At 40.4% G+C, this 20,464-nt stretch overlaps 1 protein-coding gene and 1 non-coding gene across 15 annotated transcripts in view; one reads left to right on the top strand and one right to left on the bottom strand.

The window, feature by feature from the left end:
- The window catches only part of SMARCA2 (SWI/SNF related, matrix associated, actin dependent regulator of chromatin, subfamily a, member 2), a 182,214-nt gene that overhangs the window by 25,289 nt on the left and 136,461 nt on the right, over positions 1-20,464 (bottom strand). For 9 of the 14 annotated variants that reach the window (XM_031654174.1, XM_031654181.1, XM_031654176.1 and 6 more), the window contains one exon: positions 6,162-6,379. In XM_031654174.1, coding sequence (XP_031510034.1) covers positions 6,162-6,379 — 218 coding nt within the window. Of the gene's footprint in view, positions 1-6,161; positions 6,380-8,138; positions 8,235-9,449; positions 9,591-9,651; positions 9,801-10,169; positions 10,961-20,464 lie in introns of those variants that run through there. The other 5 variants (XM_031654186.1, XM_031654183.1, XM_031654185.1 and 2 more) reach the window with 5 other exon arrangements.
- LOC116270186 lies at positions 5,105-5,295 on the top strand. Its single transcript, XR_004178111.1, has one exon. It is a non-coding gene; the product is annotated as a U2 spliceosomal RNA (small nuclear RNA).

Below are 20,464 nucleotides of genomic sequence, written 5' to 3'. Positions count from 1 at the left end.
GTTGCAGTGAGCTGAGATTGTGCAGTTGCACTCCAGCCTGGGCAACAAGAGTGAAACTCCATCTCAAAAAAAAAAAGCTCATTTTTCCAGGTAAATGTTATTATAACGTCCTAAACTCATTATAAGCACCAGGTAATGTCATTGTATCCTCAGATAATGGGGCCCATGTGACCCCTACTTCCCTGAATTCCCCAGGCCAGCTACCTCTTCAGTAATATCCCACAGGAAAGCTCTCTCTTCCACTGCATGATGAGCTAGTGGGGGTAAGTACTTGGAATTTTCACCTTATAATTATATTCAACAGTATGGTGCTGGAAATAAGAAAAAAATGATGGTAATATTTCTAGAAAGAAGGAATGATTTTTCTCCAATGTGAACTAAAAATTCAGGACAAGCTGAGTCTTACCACAATTCCCAGAGATACCACAAAGGCTTATTAAATTTAGGGGCAAGAAGAACGTATTCCCAGCTGGGGGAAGACAGCAGAGACTAAAGAGGGAGGCAGGAGCCATGTGGCTGCCACTCCACTGTGCACTGGGGCTGTGGTCACCAATTGGACTGACCAGGTTCTGACCAGGCAGGTATCTGCTGCCTCCTCCACCGCTTTACTGCATCCATCTTCAAGGCTAGACCTGATGTCCAAACCCTTTTAAAGACAGCAGGGCTAGTCTTCCTGCGGACTGCTTCTGAAAGAATTGTCTTCAAACAATCGATAGAGAGGGAGGAGGTGATGACACCCTACTCACTTTCTGTCTCCAGATTCTTCAGGAATGAGAACAATGCTCATATTTGAAAAGCAAGGCACAATAAATGGTGAACAAAAGCTCCTGATAGGAGAGTTGATAGAAAGAGCATATCAAGCCACTTCAAGTAAGTTCAAGTGTCCAGTTGCAAACTAATTACATCCTGGAAAAGCATGTAGATTGCTTCTGCTAATAACATTTAGGAAATCACAAGAGCATAAAAATGGAATCAGAAGACTAGAGATAAGCACATGTCCCAATTTTAATATGAGAAAGAAAACTTGAGACTGTTACGCTTGATGTTGACCCTTAGTAAAAATTTAGAAGAAATCATTCAGATGCCACAGGGCTATTTAGAAAAGATAAATAACATCATTAAGTGACAGCAGGAGGTCTCTTAGAAAAAGCCATGGCAAGCTAACCTCATTTCACTTCTTCGGCAGGGTTTCTAGGTTGATAGATTGGAAAGGCTATAGCCATGGTGTATCATGGTTTTAGCCTTTCTTGATAATGCTGAGAAAGGATAAATGTGGGTGACATGAGAGCATGGCTATATGAGTTCATTGATGGGTAACCAACCTTAAGGATTACTGGTTAATATATTCATGTCAACCTGAAGTGATTTTCAGGGGTATGTCACAGAGACCTGTCCTTTGTCTAAGTTTCTAAGCAATAGCTCATATCAAATCTTTGGATGACAAAAACTTAAGATACGTAAATGCAATTTTTACAAAAATAAAAATTTAGGGGTACAGCAACATGCAAGGATGATGGGACGAAAAGTAGTAAGGCTGGAACTACACAGGAATGAGGACACAGTCAGCGGGTATAGGTTCAAAAACATCAGGCTTAGTTGAAAGCTAACCTTGGCAGTATTCATATGAAATCAGAGTTGTGTATGTGTGTTTTGGGGTGGGGAGTGGGGTTTATTTCAACAAGTCACATATTCAATGAGTTAACTCTGTCAAGGTTGCTGGAAAAAGTAAACATACTCTTCAGTTATGCTAACAGAATTCTGGTGTCCAGAATAAGGAAGCTAACTACCCTGCAATTAATGATCAGAATACGCCATTGGAGTTCTGGGTGCCATGTTTTAAATGGGACACTAGGAGACTGGAATGTGGCCAATGTCTAGGCATCACTCAGAGAGCAAAGTGAAGTGTTCCAACCTGAAGAAGAATGTCCTGACGTAGATATGCTTGTTGATACATTTTAAAGGATATTTCTCAGAATGACAGCAGATTTATTCTCCGAGGTTTCAAGTAGAACAAATAGCTAGGGGTCAGAGGGCTGCATCCCTTTTAATGTAGGAAATGGCGATGTGTTTACAACTGTCTTTCGGTGCCAAGAACTGCTCTGAAGCAGGGAGCTCACACTGGAGGGTCCACGTGGACGTGGATGACCACATGCCAGAGGTGGTACAGGGGGACTTACTTGTGTTGTGGGAAGTTGGGCCAGGCAGAGCTAAATGTCCCTTCCAACTTTAAGAATGTCTCTAGGAATCTCTCTCTCTCTTCTTTATCCAAGTAACTAAAAGCCTCTAGAGTTGGAACAGCTCCATAGACTCTACTCTTCACCATCTAATTCTACGTCTCATCCCAGGGGCAATCTTCAAAGGTACAAATGCAAACAGGATGAATCCCTTCTCAAAGAACAGTTTTGGGCTAAATATTACATAAATTGAGAATATGAGTTTCTAAAAGCTTCTAAATAAGCAGAAAACAAAGCATGCTTAACAGGTCAAAACAAAGCCTTCTAATACTACTTGATATAAAGTTTTCTATTTGTGCAAATAAAATGATGGGGGCCAGTAGCAGCAGACCAGTACTACCTCTGAATAGCAGTTACTGCAGAAAGATTTTACATTTATGAATCACACAATATCTGGCTCTTCAGGGTCAGATTTTTAGAAAGTACCCTCCTTTTAAAAAACAAGTCCTATCACTGACTAAAAAGCAATAAATACACACATAAATGATCTTAGTTCTTTATGAAAATATCAAGATACATCTGCCCCAGAATCATGCATGAACTTTAAACAACTGTCTCATGAGAGCTAATTAATTCTTCTTATATATCAGTTAAATATAAATGGCAGTTCTTATTTAATATGCTGTTAATCTACATGAACGTCAGAGCCCTAACATTTGACCAAAGTGATGGGAAGGAGGTTAGCACAGGTGGTATTTCTTTCACAGGTGGGTTGAGTTACTATTTAAGTAACTGACTTTAATGGTGCAAAAATCTCAACACAGTGAAATGTACATCTCCCAGCAGCATTTTCTAAAACCAACCAAAAATATGATACTGTATCTAATTAAGGCTCTCCTAATTTGAGTGCCTCCTACTTGAGTACCAAGTTAAAGAGAAATACAAAATATAAATAGTTAGTGCTTTTTCTAGAGGATTACCAACATGAAATGTATATGAAACATTCAGTGGTGGGAAATTTAGTACATACTCCCCAGAAAGCATCTAAATGTGGGAGCTAATAGAACGTGTCTTACCAGGACACTTTTTAAGGAAAAGTAAGTAAGCAAATAAAACAAGGAAAAGTGAAAAAGAAAAAACTACTCAATATCTGCATGCTGAAATATTTAAATACCCTTTACCTACAGTACAACTCAATAAGCAGTACCATTGAAACTGCATTTTCTGTTTCTAGAAATAAAACCACAGAAACCAGCATCAACAAGGACACTTTCTTTCCGGTGCTCAGAGGTCCATTCACCTACCTGATCAGCCTCAAAGTCTGAAAGGCTGATTATTAATAACGAAACTGTTCAAAGAGCCTGAGTTACATTAACTCCTTGATGACTCATAAGGACTCTAGAGGCAGGCATAGTAATGAATCCCATTTTTTTGGATGGGCAAACTGAGGCTCAGGGAGATTAAGTAAATTACTCAACTGTCCCCAAGCTAGTGAATGCCAGAGTCAGGATTCAAATGCAGGCGGTTAAATCAAGACAAGAGTCTGTACTCTAAACCACTATGCAATGATTAGCTGAGGTTTAAGGCATAGAATCTCCTATCACTCTGTATTTTTGGATGGTTTCTAGGAAAGTGGTCAGCCCATAAGCCACATACACCAGGAAGTCATAAACTCAAAAGCTATGGAGCCTGCAGGTAATACAAATGAATGAAGTGAGCCAGGCATAAAAAGCATGATGGTAAATGGTAACCCACTCCATATTGAAGAGATGATAGGGAGTGATGGGGACTGCGGCAACCTAGAGCATGATGCTGCCAATGAAAGGATGGCCACTTCTTCGTGCCTACTGATTGCTACCTTAGGGAGAGCTGGGCAAAGTGCCACCAGAGTTTCAGGTTTTTCAAAAGGGTGGGGGGTGGGAGGGAAATTTTTGCAAGAAATCTCTCCAGGTTTATGTATTGCTGACCCCCACTCCTCCAAAGAACAACATAAAACCAAATAAATCTGCTGGCAGTATGTAGTCCACCTGTTGGTGACTTCTTTTATGTCACTAGAGAAAGACACAGCCATCACCTTAGAACGAAAGGCCTAGGTTCTCAACCTCCAAGGACTTTCCTGGCCCTTCTCAGTGTTGCAACAGCCCTCGACTCACTCAGCGAGTAATGAACAAAATGCCTGTCACACATCACAGCACATCTGGTCAGAGAAACAGATGTTACACTCTCCTGAGACAAAGGCAAAAAAGTTTGATGTATATGCAGGGTGATGCTCTCTACTTAGTAATATTTTGCTTTAAACCAGGGACTGAGAAAATAAGGCATCATAATCCAAGCTGGCTTCTAGAATACCGTCCCTTTCTATGGCAAATATACAAGGGGAGCTGGGGGGTGAATAGAAACCTGAGAGTTACTGATTCATGGTTTACAAGGAAGTTTTCATGTTCAGTCTGGACAAAGCATGGATTTGTGGTCAAAATTTCCTTCCTGGATTGCTGTCATTCCCCTTCATTAATGAACAGCTGGTCCAAACCCAAGAGAATGGGGTTGCCTTTTGTGGCCACTTCAGAAGCCTCAAAGGGGATGCAATTATTTATTTATTTTTTGAAAAAAGGAAAATAGTAAGCACAAAATCTGACAGACCTGGTGGGCAAAATGGAGCAAGAAATTCTGGCCTTTTCACAAACATCTCCACCTACTCCTCTTTTCCCATTTCTGAAAACTCCTTATAGATAAGAAAGGCTTAACAGCAAAACCCCACAGTGGAAAGTTTCTTGCTTTTTATACTACTTAATTTTTATACTAATTTTTCCTTCCTGCTATGATGTATTCAGCAAACCCATAATGAAAAACTAAAAACACAACGTAGTTATTCATGTTAAACACAGGGGTACAGAGCAACACTAGTTAATGTCAAACATTTCTGGTAACTAACTGCTTCTCAGCCTTTTGGCTAAGATCAAGTGTAGTATCTGTTGTTACATGCTTAATATCTGATTCCTCCTCTATCCGAGGACAACACGTTAAGTGGATTTCGGAAGCAGGGAGCTAGAACAGGAGCTTGCTCCACCAACTCCACACATCGACCTGGTACTGCAGTAACTCCAGGAATGATGCACCCCCTTGAGAAAAAAATTTTTTCAACTGGTAATTAAAAACCGATTAATACCACTATGCAACTGCGTGAAAATGCCTGTTTCCCGTCAAATTATCAACTGAAACTAGAAGCCATCTTCAAATGCAAACATTACCACGTGATAATAAAGTGGAAACCAAGTTAACTAACCAAAGTGTAGCCTAACTAGTTCATCTACTGTATGCGTCTGACTGACACCCTACAGTGTCTTTGGTTTTCAAATAATTATTCATTGTTTAAAATGGCCTGGGAGGAGTGTCCAACACAGCTTTCTCAAAGTCAGTATCCAAAAATCCCATGAAAAAGGTAAGTTTGCTGAAAGACCATGCTGACTATGTGGTATTAGGAAGAAAGAGATAACTCAAACAAGAGCTCAGAAAGTCAAGTGTTGGAAGGAAAGAAGAAACTGTATTTACTAGGAAGCATCTATTTTGCTTTAAACAGTCTTCACATGAGATATTTACCTTGAATATATTAGGATTCTTCTTTCTCTAACAATTCAATTCAAAAAAATAATTTTACTCCATCATTCCAATCCCTTTCATCTGAAATATCTTCATTTTCAGATGGTATTTCAGAGGTCCTTAAGAATCCTTTTCTAATTTAGATTTTTTTTTTAAATTTTGTAATCTAAACTAAATTTTCAACTATCTTAAATGATACATTATGAAACATCACACAAAATAGCAATAGTGGCCATTTTAAACAGGTACAAAGAAAGCAAGCTATAAAACACAAACTAGAAAGAACCTTAATAAAACCTAAGTGCATAACTTAACAACTGCTCCCTCCTTAGGTAGCACCATTCGGCATCTTGGTGAGAGATGATCAAGGTGAAGGAACCAAACACTCACCTATCTTTGTAGTTTATCACAGTATCGATGATAGCGTTCATCTGCTTTGTCAGTTTGGGGGGATTTGGTGACAGTTTCTCAGCAGGAGGGCGGCCTCTTCTCTTCTTAGCTTTTTCCACATCTTCTTTCGCAGGATCTTTATCCACATTTCTTCGTCTTTTTCGCTTCTTAAGCCGTACTTCCTCTTCCATTTCCTCCAAATTGCCGTCTTCAATGGCCTGTTCATTGAAAACAAAGGAGAAAAATTCAAGACAAGAAAATAACCAAGACAAAAAAAGTATGTGTATATTTATATATAGCTTCAACAATTAGAATACAATGAAAAATTAACCAAAAAAAAAGAAGTAAAATTTAACAGTAATCAGTGGAGGAAGAAGAAAAAAGGAATGCTACCATATTGGATAAATGCATCTTTAACTCAAGTCTGTTTCATGAGCAAAACACACTGAAGGCCCAAAACACTCACAGTAAAGAAGAATATGACAAATATTAAAAGATCTATAAATTCAAGTATTTGATGATAACTGAATCCAGATGAAATTTTAGCTCAGTTTAAGAACATGACCCTAATTTTCTCAATACTGTAAGGGAAGGAAAAGGTAAACAAAACGAGGGGTGGGTTATGAAAAAAAAATCCCTAAGAATACATCCACACGAGCATATAAGCTTTGACCTTTTCTTGAGGTTTTGCATCAATTTGTTCATGATTAACAATATAAATCAAAATTCCATCTAGATTTTTGTTCTAACGTGGCAATTAGTAAACAAGGAAACGGGAAAGTACAAAGCCACATTCCTTGGTAAACGCACTTAAATCATTCGATAAAGAACACACACACTCACAAACAATAAACACTTTTTTCCAATTACCTGCAAACGCTTGCTTTAAACCAGAGCCAGCAGCACTAATGCAGAGAGACAATAAAATAGCTATAAAAACAACCAGGTATAAAAGAAACCTGTTCATAAAGGGCTAAAAGATCCATGTGACAGACCCAGAAGTTTAAACTTTTTTTTTTTCCTGGTAAATCTCAAAACTCAAAAGAAAAATAGAGGAAAAATACTGCAAAGGAAAAAAAAAAAAGAACATAAAATTTGAACATAGAAATGTTCTAAAAAAAATCTTTAAATTATATTTTGAGATTGCTCTCTCACACAAAATAACTAATGTTGTTATTTGTTCCTCCTGCCTCTCAATATTGCCTCCAGTATGCAAATGATAATCAATCCTTTCTCGTAGCTGAAAGAGCTCTAATCATAAGGCAATTACCTTCATTTCTCCACAGCACCAAACATGGCTAATATTTATGATCATGTGAGTATAACAATCAATATAAAGAGTGATTACAGCTCAGACATAATTTCTTTCACTTATGTACAATGCTTCCTGAAAAAGAAAGGTTTTGTGAAGAAAACCTGGTGCAGAACACAAAACAACCTGGCATGTTAAAAATGCCAGTGGGATTTTTAAAAAAATATGTTTTCTATGCATCCTCCAATGTGCAAATCCATAGAAGCAACATGCACACAGACAGATTCCTAAGGGACAGTCTGAGCCTAGGCCTTAATAATCAAAAGACAATTTCCATCACGATCCTACAGTGTTCAGATAACCACTATGAAGGAGGCGAGATCTGATGAGTTATGAGGAAAAAGGAAAAGAAAAAAAAAAAAGCTTCACATTATTGCATTAATATTCATTTGCCTAAAAAGCAGGACACCCACTATACAGCTAAACACACTGCAGCTAAGCGAAGATTAAGAAAAGGAAATTGTCCCGCATATCTTGGAGGCTGAACATGCTAATAATAAATACAGCATGCAAGGCTGTCAACAGTTAATGGTATTGCTCTCCTCAAGCACCCAGTTGCACACAGAAATACGGAGAACACCGGCTTTTGATGTGTTACACACCTACACATGCCTGGGATGTAGTTCTACTGAATCTTCAAGACGGCAACGAAAAAGGATATTTACCTTACCACTATCAGCAGGCCGGCTATCGGAAATCACAGTTAGTGGGGATAAAATTAACAAGCCAGCAAAGCAGCGAGCTGCTAGTCTCTTCATCAGCTGATCAGGAAAAAAAAGAGAGCTGGGGAAAGGCTATGTTTTCATATACAAGTAATTTTATTTTACTGAAAATTTAATACTGAAAGGATTGTGGATACTCAAATCTGCTGTTTCATTCTACCTACTACAAGGCCCGAAGGCTTCCTCCTTCAGCCTGTTTTAATATTGACAACTACTTATCATATTTTTTTCCCTTATTATTCCAGGCAGCAGAATTAGAGATTTTAGCTCAGGTGGTTTCTGATTCTTGCTCACATTTTAACAATTAAGCCAGTAAGAAAACAAATTAATATTCAAATTTATTTTAAACAATTAAAACAAGGTATGCTTTTTTGGCATTTTATACCTTATTTTTAAAAAAATAGCAGCATGGTTTGGAGCAGTCGAAATGATTTTTAAAATAGAAGACAATTTTTAAAAAAATTAAATGCATGTAAATAAAAGCAATGTGCATGTTCTAAGGTTCAAATATTTTAATATAATATGTAATTCTGCTCTTTAAAGAAAATCCAGAACAACTGTAACACTTCACTTTCAGTTTCATGCTGTAAAATTTTTCATTGTTTTTCTTCTCAGTGGGATAAATGAAGTTGGGGGGAGTTGTAAAAAGGATATTTCTACTCTCACCCCCCTCAATTTTGAAAAGAGGGAAAAAGCATAAGCTTGTGATATTTGGAGTTTTAAATCTCTAAATCTGTGAGTAGCTAAGAAGCGAAAACAAATTAAATTGCAAACAGAACAACTGAAACAATTTTTATTACAATTGCTAATACGTGCAGATTCTTATTAAATTTAGGTTCTGGAATTACAAGGAAACACACAAAGTACTGACCATTATTCCCCTTAAACTAAGGTTTTATGCAGGAATGCAGAGAGCTACAAAACATCTTCCCTCCTCCCCAAAGACCCCAAACACATCCATATGCAGTGCTTTATGTTCTGTGATTTCTAAGGGTCTTTTTCTAATGGAAATCAATTCACTAAATACTTCCCAATGCTTTTCGCACATAAAGAGTAGAGTAAGATTACTCCTGCATGTAAGTAAAATTATTCATGGAGATTTTAAACTGTTCTTTTATTTTAAAAAATTATTTATTAAACTGGCTCAACTGACTCAAACTCAGCGCTGGGGGTTGGGGGGCACACAAAAAAAAAACCCAAAAACTTGCTACACAATGCTAAAGTACTACCCCCAAAAAGAATTCCCTTCCAAACCTTTTACCAGCACAATAATGAAATAAATCACAGAAGCAAACCCCCAGTTTCCGACTGGTGACGTGTTGCGCAAGAGTGCGAGCCCTAATTCAACATACAGACGGCTCCCATGCTGAACTGCCTCTAGATTTAATGAAGTGAATAGGAAGGAAGTCGGGGAAAAAAAGTGTACAAATAAGAAATTAACACTTTCCTTCCCTACCGAAACGGTGAAACACAACTACAGCGAAGTTTAGTGAGGCACCTCTTTTCTTAAAGGCATACTGCACCCATTTGGCTCCGGATGTCACGAAAAAAAACCCATATGGTGGTAAAAATCCCCAGTCAAGTTAAAACAGTTAAGCATATTTCAGCCTGCGTTTTTCCTGAATGAAGCTGGGAATTACTCCTTCCTCCACTGGATGGCAACCTTTTTTTTTTCTTTCTTTCTTTCTTTTTTTTTTTTTTTTTGGCCCTCTTTCTCTCTTTTCTTTCTTTCAATTTTGCTTAAGAGAAAATGTTTTTCATGACTCAGGGTATGCAAGAACGAGATGCAAACTAGCTCCCTCTTCAATTAGTTCTTATGAAAGCAGCGTGCACGTTCTGACAACAAAATGCAGGAGACAGTCATGCAGGATTAGCTGTTTCAGAGGAAACACTTTGCAGCTAGCAAAGCACATGGCAGACCCGGGAAGCGGCCACACGTGGGTCCAGTTGTGGCCCTCTCATCCTGACACACACCAACCACATCTTTTACTGCGTGACGGAAGGTCCAGAAAGTCAGCCTCAGGCGCCTTCTTCTCAACCCGGTGGTGTAAAGAGGCGCTGTTATGCGTGGTTCACAATATCACAAAGCAGAGGGGATCCATGATTATGAATAGGTAAAGAGGGACACGCAAACAAAAAGCCCCAGGCCAACTCCTGCGCATTGTTTCCACCTCCGCCTCTCCAAGTCCACCAAGCCATGTGGCACAGCCCTTACAGTGGAACAAACCATCTTAACACTGAAAGGAGCAATTCTAAAGATATCCAGACAAGGCATGGAAATTTCTTCCATGCGAAACGGGAAAGTCAGTACTCAAACACTAACTCTGCTATTTCAGTATCATATTTCTGTCCGCTGACACTTTCTCTTTCTCCCTCTGGGGATCCTCCTCCCTTAGGAACTCTAGTTGGATTCCAGAAGAGGACCCTGGGATGCTGCTGGGCATGGGGGTGGGGTTACAGAGCCCAGGGCTAAGCATTAAAGAATGCAGGTTAAGACCATTACATTATACTAGTGCTTTCTTGGGACAGCTCACATATCACCAAACTTGATTCCAAAATTCAGACAGGCTAAATATCCCTTGTGCCCTGCTGAGACCCTGGAAGCCAATAATACAGGTAAAGATCCCCCAAACAAGAAAAGCAATGCCAACAAAATAGTGGAATTTTACATTTACATTTTCATGTATGAGATTTTCTTACAATATAAATCTTAAACAACAACAAAGTTGAACATAGAGCTCATCGTCAAAGATGCCACATTATTTTAATCAGTTTAATGCACACTGTAGCACTTTTGGATGCAGAATTTCAGACTCAGGGCTTTGGACAGTAAGTTTTTGATTATTACTGTCTCCAAAAGCAACCTGTTAGAAAAACTGGCATAAAATCAAATTCCCTAAAGTGAAATAATCTAGACACAAATGGGCAAATACTGTATGATTTCAGAGATGAGAAAAGAGAACAGTGTTTACCAGGGGCTAAGGGAAAAGGGCTGGGGAGTTAATGCTTAATGAGGTCAAAATTTCAGTTTGAGATAATGGAAAAGTTCTGAAGATGGGATGTTGGTGACAGTTGCACAGCATTTTAAATGTACTTAATGTTACTGAAATGTACACTTAAAACGGCTAACATGGGCCGGGTGTGGTGGCTCATGCCTGTAATCCCAGCACTTTGGGAGGCCAAGGCAGGTGGATCACACCTGAGTTTGGGAGTTTGAGACCAGCCTAACCAACATGGAGAAGCCCCATCTCTACTAAAAATACAAAATTAGCTGGGCATGGTGGTGCATGCCCTGTAATCCCAGCTACTCAGGAGGCTGAGGCAGGAGAATTGCTTGAACCTGGGAGGCAGAGGTTGCAATTAGCCAAGATTGTGCCATTGCACTCTAGCCTGGGCAACAAGAGCAAAACTCTGTCTCAAAAAAAAAGAGAGAGAGAGAGAAACAAAAAAGGCAAAAACAGTAAATTTTATGTGTATTTTGCCACAGGAAAAAAGTCCCTGAAAAGAAATCAAATTCTCTAAACTAAGGAACAACTTAACCCCAATTAAACCCCAACAACTGCAGGTTCATACGTGTTCTTACCACCTCAACACATAGCACATAATACTAGCGAAATCTTGCTAGCTTTCCTTCAGAATTCAACCCTTTTAACATTTCAATAGATAACACGTTCAGTCTTGCCCTGGCCAATGGCTAGAGCTTTTCAAAAATCCCCATTTATTCTTTCAAAGGTTATTAAGGAAATATCCATGATGTAAGAAAATAAATGTATATAGGACATAACTATTCACAAACCTTATACTTTTGTTAACAAATGCTTCCCATATTCAAGAGATGAGTTGGTCTGAAGGGTAAGAACTTGTTTGGATATAGATTCCACCCTGCCCCCCCACCCCATGGTGCAATAAACTGATGACATTAACTCAACGGACTCTGTTTCTTATTTCATTCATCTGTCAGGCAACTTGGATGCCAACTGCACTCCCGGCTCTCCCTGAGTTGGGACTGAAATGTACCAAGCTTACCATAAAGGGGAAGAAAATTGAGCCACAGTTTACTTGAATTTCTGGTACAGTGGGTTTTCCAGTTTACTGATCAATAACCTCAGATCACTTTTGCAAAAAAAAAAAAAAAAAAAAAGGGTTTTCTCTTTTCCCATATGCCATAAGCACACGGAGGTGGGTGAGGAAGGGAAAAGGGGAGCTATGGCTTACACATCTGAGACAAGGTCAATTAACACACTATTTTAGTTAAAAGCAATGTGGTTGGGCTAAGGAAAATGGCTGGGCGCAGTGGCTCACGCCTGTAATCCCAGCACTTTGGGAGGCCGAGGTGGGCAGATCACAAGGTCAGGAGTTCAAGCCCAGCCTGGCCAATATGGTGAAACTCTGTCTCTACTAAAAATACAAACATTATCCAGGTGTGGTGGCACGTGCCTATAGTCCCAGCTACTCGGGAGGCTGAGGCAGTAGAATTGCTTGAACCTGAGAGGCGGAGGTTGCAGTGAACCAAGATCATCCCACTGCACTCTAGCCTGGGCAACAGAGCCAGACTCAGTCTCAAAAAAACAAAAAGAAAAATGAGTTTAAAAATTATTTTAGCCATGAGTTCAACTAAGAACCCATGTGACTGATACCTTTTAAGCAGTATCAAACACAATATACTCTATTTGGAGAATGATTTTAAGATTTAGTAGAGGTTGGCCCACAAAACATCTGGCCCTGAGGACCCTACCAAACTATAAATGTGAAATATTGACACCTTTGTTCTTACAAGTTAGGTACATGCTATGTTCAGCTTCCTTGGGTAGAATCAAAAAACCTGAGAGAATTTGAGAGCCTGCAAGAGACTTAGAGAAACAATGGAGAACTGCAACAAATACAGTTCGGCTTTCCTATCCTGAGATCATCAATCAAGTTACTATCTACTCTTAACAGAGTCAGGAACTCCACCCGCTTGTCTGTTGAGCAGGGCTCCTCAGAAGGGCCTGGGCCACTTCTGTACTTCAAGGTTCTCAGCATATTAAAAATGAAATGCCAAAAGAGGGTAACAAACTAATACAGTTTTAATGCTCACAAAGAATAACTTAATGCTTTCAAGACAGATAAAATACAACTATTAAGAGCATAACCTCATTTGGAGATAGTGTCAAATGGCAACTTAGAGGCACCTTCATGAATGTGAGGCCTGAGCAAAATAAATGGTTCTTTTCTGGGCTTCCCTGTGACAGGCTGTCCATGAGGAACTGAGCCACGATCCAGGGTTCCATGATACTGCAAGAAGTCAGACTTTCTGGTCATTACACCCATAGTGATTAAGAACAGCAAATCAATCAGATACTGATGAGAATGAGGTAGTTGTTCTGCTTGAAGCCAATGCAAAGAATGTCCATTAATAGCCCAATAATGAGAGAGGAAAACATGTAAATAAAGCAACAGAAGAAATCAAAAGCACAGTAGTTTGAGGTTCTCTAATATAGAAAAAAAAATAGCCCCAACTTTTAATAAATCTTCAGACACACAGAATCATTAATACTTCTACTACTACTGATGCAGCTACTACTACTACCACCATTGTCCCTGCCAGCAGCAGCAGCAACATTGGCTAACACATAGTGTTCACTGTGTTGCCAGCCACTCCGTGCTTTGAGCACATTTAGTCATTTAAACCTCACAACAACCCTAAAAAGGTAGGCACTCTTACACTCTGCATTTTGCAGATGAGGAAACTGAGGCACAGAGAGCTATAACACCTTCTTCCAGATCATATATAAAAGAAGACGACTCAGTATTTGAACTCGAAGTCTGGCTGCATAAACCACGCCCTTAACTACCAAACTATTCTACGTTATAGCAGAAAACAATAACATTATTAATGACAACTATACCATCAGGAAAACGCTAACTCATACTTGTCAGGCTTAGGTGAATAATTCAAGTAAAAACATAACATGATACATCTTAGGAAGACTTTCAGCAAAGATCACACACAGATATACACACTGCCAGCAAAGATCTCTCTCTTATACACACTCCTTTGCATAGAAGTGTGGAACCATAAAAGTAACCATCAAAGTACACACTTATTTTAATAGCCAATGGGAAATTATTGTTCCACAACTTTAAAAAATTTATGTCAAAACATTAAAAACTCTTATACTTGTAGAGGGAAAGGAAAAAAATAGTAAAATATTTGCTTAGTACACTAATTTAAAATATTAGAAACATGGAGCATTAAAATGTTTCATTTCTCTGTTTAAAAAAAAAAAAAAAACTATCCGGAGCATTTTGCTTTGCTTTGTTTGAGACAGGGCCTCATTTTGTTGCCCAGGCTGGAGTGCCATGGTGTAATCAATCACAGCTCACTACAGCCTCAACACCGTGGGCTCAAGCAATCCTCCCACCTCACCCTCCTGAGAGCTGGGACTATAGGTGCACACCACCACACCTGGCTATTTTCTTTTTTGTAGACACCGGGTTAGACAATGTTGCTTACACTGGTCTTGAACTCCTGGGCTCAAGTGATCTTCCTGCTTTGGCCTCCCAAAGTGTTGGGATTACAGGAGCGAGAGATCACGCCTGGCCTATCCAGGGCATTTTGAACAGTGCTTGTCTTCTCCTTGTCAAATAACTTATGATATAAACATCTTTTCTATGCCTTGGAAAACTGCCATACTCCTAAATTTGGATTGGCTTCCAACATTTCCTCCTTTGCCATTTCGATGTCGAGAAATAGCTGAGTTCCTTCAGTGTGACTTTGTTTTCTTGTTTGTTTTTGCCAGTATCACTTCCTCTGGGTCATCTTCATCCTTTTCTTGATAACCACATCCCTCATTTATGTGCGTAAGTTCACCTTCACCATGTTCCCTGAATGTCTAGAATCTCTCCTGTATGGCCACTTTGTGATCCTACATCTTTCTTCACATAAATTCTTTTTATTTTTTATAAATTCTTTTATTTATTTTTATTTTTTGAGACAGAGTCTCACTAGCTCTGCTGCCCAGGCTGGAGTGCAGTGGCGTGATCTTGGCTCACTGCAACCTCCGCCTCCCAGGTTCAAGCAATTCTCCTGCCTCAGACGCTCAAGCAGCTGGGACTATAGGCGTGCGCCACCACGCCCGGCTAATTTTTATATTTTTAGTACAGATGGGGTTTTGCCATGTTGGCCAGGCTGGTCTCGAACTCCTGACCTCAGATGATCTGCCCTCCTCAGCCTCCCAAAGTGCTGGGATTACAGGTGTAAGCCAATGTACCCGACCTTATTTCTTTATTTTTATTTTTTATTTTTGAGATGGAGTGTCGCTCTGTTGCCCAGGCTGGAGTGCAGTGGTACAATCTCAGCTCACTGCAACCTCCGCCTCCCAGGTTCAAGCGATTCTCCTGCCTCAGCCTTCCAAGTAGCTGGGATTACAGGCACGAGCCACCACACCTGGCTAATCTTGTATTTTTAGTAAAGATGGGGTTTCACCATGTTGACCAGGCTGGTCTCGAACTCTTGACCTCAGGTGATCCACCTGCCCCAGCCTCCCAAAGTGCTGGGATTACAGGTATGAGCAGTGGCACCCAGCCTTTCTTCACTTAAGCGCTTGATACAGTTGTCTTCCAAAAGATCTATCTCATCAGCATGAAATATTCCAGGATCATCATAAACCTGCCTCCATCTTGGGATTCGGGGTGAAATTTCACAGCGGCATCCTTATTTACACTAGTGGTGTCATCAGACCATGTAACATTCACCAGTTCATGCTGATTTATGAGACAATGAAACCAGCTTTACTGGCAGTCAGAAGTCCTCCTATAGTCTCCATGTAATTACCATTTTCTTTTAATATAGAAACTAACTTCAACACTTTGGCCTGAATACTAGTCAAACTAAGCAGGATTTTAAAAATTATTATGGTTGCTGGGCGCAGTGGCTCATGCCTATAATTCTAGCACTTTAGGAGGCCGAGGTGGGTGGATCACGAGGTCAGGAGATTGAGACCATCCTGCCTAACATGGTGAAACCCCGTCTCTACTAAAAAAATACAAAAAATTAGCTGGGCATGGTGGCAGACGCCTGTAGTCCCAGCTGCTTGGGAGGCTGAGGCAGGAGAAAGGTGTAAATCCGGGAGGCAGAGGTTGCGGTGAGCGGAGATCGCACCACTGCACTCCAGCCTGGGCAACAAGAGCGAAACTCCGTCTAAAAAAAAAAAAATACTCAATTTCAATCGTAAGTGGTTATTTGTTCCTAGTGCAATTTAAGCTAAAATATATTGAGATGACTTTACCTTGACTTTTTTATATTCATTGTACATTTTCAGTGTGGTTTATATATCTTTTAAATCATTTATTTTTTAATTTTTGAGACAAAGTCTCGCTCTGTCACCCAGGCTGGAATGCAGTGGTACAATCTTGGCTCACTGCAACCTCCACCTCCTGGGTTCAAGAGATTCTCATGTCTCAGCCTACCAATAGCTGGGATTACAGGTATGCAGCACCACTGTGCCCAGCCAATTTTTTGTATTTTTAGTAAAGACGGGGTTTCACTGTGTTGACCGGGCTGGTCTCAAATTCGTGACCTCAAGTGATCCAACCGCCTCATCCTCCCAAAGTGTTGGGATTATAGGCATGAGCCACTGTGCCCAGTCTCAATCTGGTTTGTACTGTAGCTTCATGCAGGCCTGGGTCTTGTGCTATCTTCATTTTCCTATTGCCATTTTCACATCTAATCACAACAAATTTCACTTCCTTCATTATTACTATTTGTTTCTTTGCGGCACTTTCATCTTTGGTGGCCAATTCCCTCTCCTAATGAACTATTTTTTTTAATGTCATGTTTTCACTAAGAAGGCGGCAACACAACTACATGCTTTGCTGTCTGTGCATGAACTGAACAAGACACTCACTGACAAATCACCACCAGACTCTGAGAGAAGTGATAGTTACTGATCAAAATGTACATGTGTTATGTACACAATGATTTGTGAAGAGTTAGCCCCAAAGTCTGTTTTATGTGCAGTGACTCACAATGGCTATACTATAGTGTTATGGGCTGAACTGCATCCCTCTAAAATTCATACATTGAGGTCCTAAAACCCAAGACTTTAGATTGTGACTGTATTTTGAGATAGGGCCTTTAAAGAGTTGAAAGGGCCCTAGGCCTATATGACTGCTGTCTTTCTAAGAAAAGGCAGTTAAGACACAGATGCACATAGAGGAACAACCCCGTATACACATGCCGAGGAGGTAGCCAATTACATGCCAAGGCGAGAAGCCTCAGAAGAAACCAAACCTGCTGACACCTTGATCTCAGACTTCCAGCCTCCACACCATGAGATAATAAATCTCTGTTGTTTAAGCCACCAAACTGTGGTATTTTGTAATGGCAGTCCTAGCAAACTATTACATAGGGTAACTAAAATTTGTCATTGAGGGATTTATGTTGAACTATATCCAGTGATGGGAATGTGTACATACGAAATGGTGCAAAGCAAGGCTGCTTGTATGCACTTATAACACACCCCTTGGAGTAAACAATGGCAGCCTTTCTCTTTCCTGCCATCCTATAATCTAAGAGAAACTGCTCTACCCACGGCATCTGCTGCCTGCACTGCTATGTTCTGTATCAGGCAGCTGCTACCTGTCTTAATATCACCTGATGGAGATGGGAATGGTCCCCCGTTCTCCGAGTACCCCGTCTCTAAGCTTGTGTGGGGCCTGGCATGAGGGTCTCTGCACAAGCACAGTCAGAGTGATTGGCTGAGCCAGTCAGTTCACTTCTATTAAGAATTTGAGTTGCAGTGTGAAAGAACATGTCCAGTTGGTATGGCAGAAGTTGAGTAAAGGTCATGAGGTAGCATTATGCCAGGGATGTTATGAGTAGCAGCCATGAATAAGCAGAGGCCAACAGGAGATATGCAAAAAGTATACTGTGTGAAGGAGAAGACTAGCTCAGCCCAGGGAGGTTCTAATTCCTTGTACTCACACACAAGTATTTGGTTAGGCTATAGAGACATACACATGTACTCACATACATGTACGTACACATAAATATAGATGCACATACACATATTATTAGAGTGCCAGTAGAGAGCTGTCCAGGTGTAGTTAAATTTGAGATGCCAACTTGGAAACGTACAATAATTTCAGATCTAGTCTGTATGCTGTTGCTAAATATATAAAAGGTTATTTGTCAAGTATGTCTATCCCACTTTATTTAATAAAGCTGAAATGCAAAACAAAATTTTGAGTTTTGGTTAGCTAAGAGCTACATATATGTGGCAAACACAATTTGCTATACAATAAACTCTAAAATGAATCTCTAACTTTAAAGCACAAAACATTAAGAACAAAGGTGAATATGGCCAGTGATATGGTTTGGCTATGTTCCCACCCAAATCTCATCTTGAATTGTACTGCCATAACTCCTGCATGTTGTGGGAGGGACTCGGTGGGAGATAATTTGAATCATGGGAGTGGTTTCCCTCATACTGTTCTCGTGGTAGTGAATAAGTCTTACGAGATCTGATAGTTTTATAAGGGGTTTCTTTTTTTTTTGGAGGAGGAGTCTCGCTCTGTCACCCAGGCTGGAGTGCAGTGGCAGGATCTCGGCTCACTACAAGCTCCACCTCCTGGGTTCACGCCATTCTCCTGCCTCAGCCTCCTGAGTAGCTGGGACTACAGGTGCCCACCATCACTCCTGGCTAATTTTTTTTGTAGTTTTAGTAGAGATGGGGTTTCACTGTGTTAGCCAGGCTGGTCTTGATCTCCTGCCCTTGTGATCCACCACCTCGGCCTCCCAAAGTGCTAGGATTACAGGCGTGAGCCACGGCACCTGGCCGGAGGTCTTCATTTTTTTGTTTGTTTGTTTTTTTGAGACCGAGTCTCGCTCTGTCACCCAGGCTGGAGTGCAATGGCGTGTTCTCGGCTCACTGCAACCTCCGCTTCCCAGGTTCAAGCAATTCTCCTGCCTCAGCCTCCCGAGTAGCTGGGATTACAGGCACCCACCATCATGCCCAGCTAATTTTTTTGTATTTTTGTAGAGATAGGGTTTCACCATGTTGGCCAGGCTGGTCTTGAACTCCCGACCTCAGGTGATCTGCCCTCCTCAGCCTCCCAATCCCAAAGTGCTGGGATTACAGATGTGAGTCACCATGCCCGGCCAGGGGTTTCCACTTTTGCATCTGTCTCATTTTCTCTTGCCGCCACCATGTAAGAAGTGCCTTTTGCCTCCCACCATGATTCTGAGGACTCCCCAGCTATGTGGAACTGTAAGTCCAACTAAACCTCCTTTTCTTCCCAGTCTCAGGTAGGTATGTATCAGCAGCATGAAAATGGACTAATACAGACAGGTTTTACTAATAAACACACTAAGTTGTATTCTGACCTTGCATGGCTTCCATAGCTTTTTGGTATTCCAAGCCAGGACTAGCTCTTTTGCTGGTAATACATGGCTGAAATCAACATGAACAGAGTCAGTGGCAGAGAAGGAGACACCAGGAGACCAGGTTAACTGAAGCACAGCCAAGGATTTGCTCAGAAGAGACAAACACGAACTGCTCTAATGGGCAATGGCAAGATATATAGAAAACAAGCTGGGCACAGTGGCTTACGCTTGTAATCTCAGTGCTTTGGGAGGCTGAGGTGGGAGGATTACTAGAGGCCATGAGTTAGAGACCAGCCTGGGCAACATGGCAAAACTCTTGTCTCTACAGAAAATCAAAAAATTAGTTGGGTATGGTGGCATGTGCTTGTGTCTCAGAAAAAAGAAAAAGAAAGAAAACATCTCTAAAATGTGTTCCAGAAATGGAGTATCTAGAGAAAATTTTAGAGGGTACACAACTGACAGTCAATAAATCTGAAGGAAAGTAAGAGACTCACTCAACTGACCTCTACCTATGACTCTGCCCACTGCAGAGACCCTCCTTGTCTGGGCCACTCTGCTCTTGCCATTTGGTTCAAATACCAATGATCAGCTGTATTCCCAAATATATTGATGCTAGTTATACTTATTACTGGAGCTACATTAATTCAATTGGCTATTAATTACATAAATGAATATAATGTAACTGTGAAAAGAAATTGGGTTCTTAGTTCTACGAACTGCATGAACAATACAAGACTCCAAAAGGGTGAGTTTCTTTAAAAACAGCAGCAGCAACAAAAATGCTGTTGTATTTGGTGAGGGCTAGACTGTTATAACTTGGAGGCAAGTGTACACTCACAGCATGCTTTGTTAATATTAGGATTCTCATTCACGGCTGGGTATGGTGGCTCACACCTGTAAT

Source organism: Papio anubis, chromosome 13 (assembly GCF_008728515.1).
Source record: "Papio anubis isolate 15944 chromosome 13, Panubis1.0, whole genome shotgun sequence".
Taxonomy (NCBI): Eukaryota; Metazoa; Chordata; class Mammalia; order Primates; family Cercopithecidae; genus Papio; species Papio anubis.
Note: the sequence above shows the minus strand (reverse complement) of the source record. Positions and strands in the feature narration are given on the sequence as shown.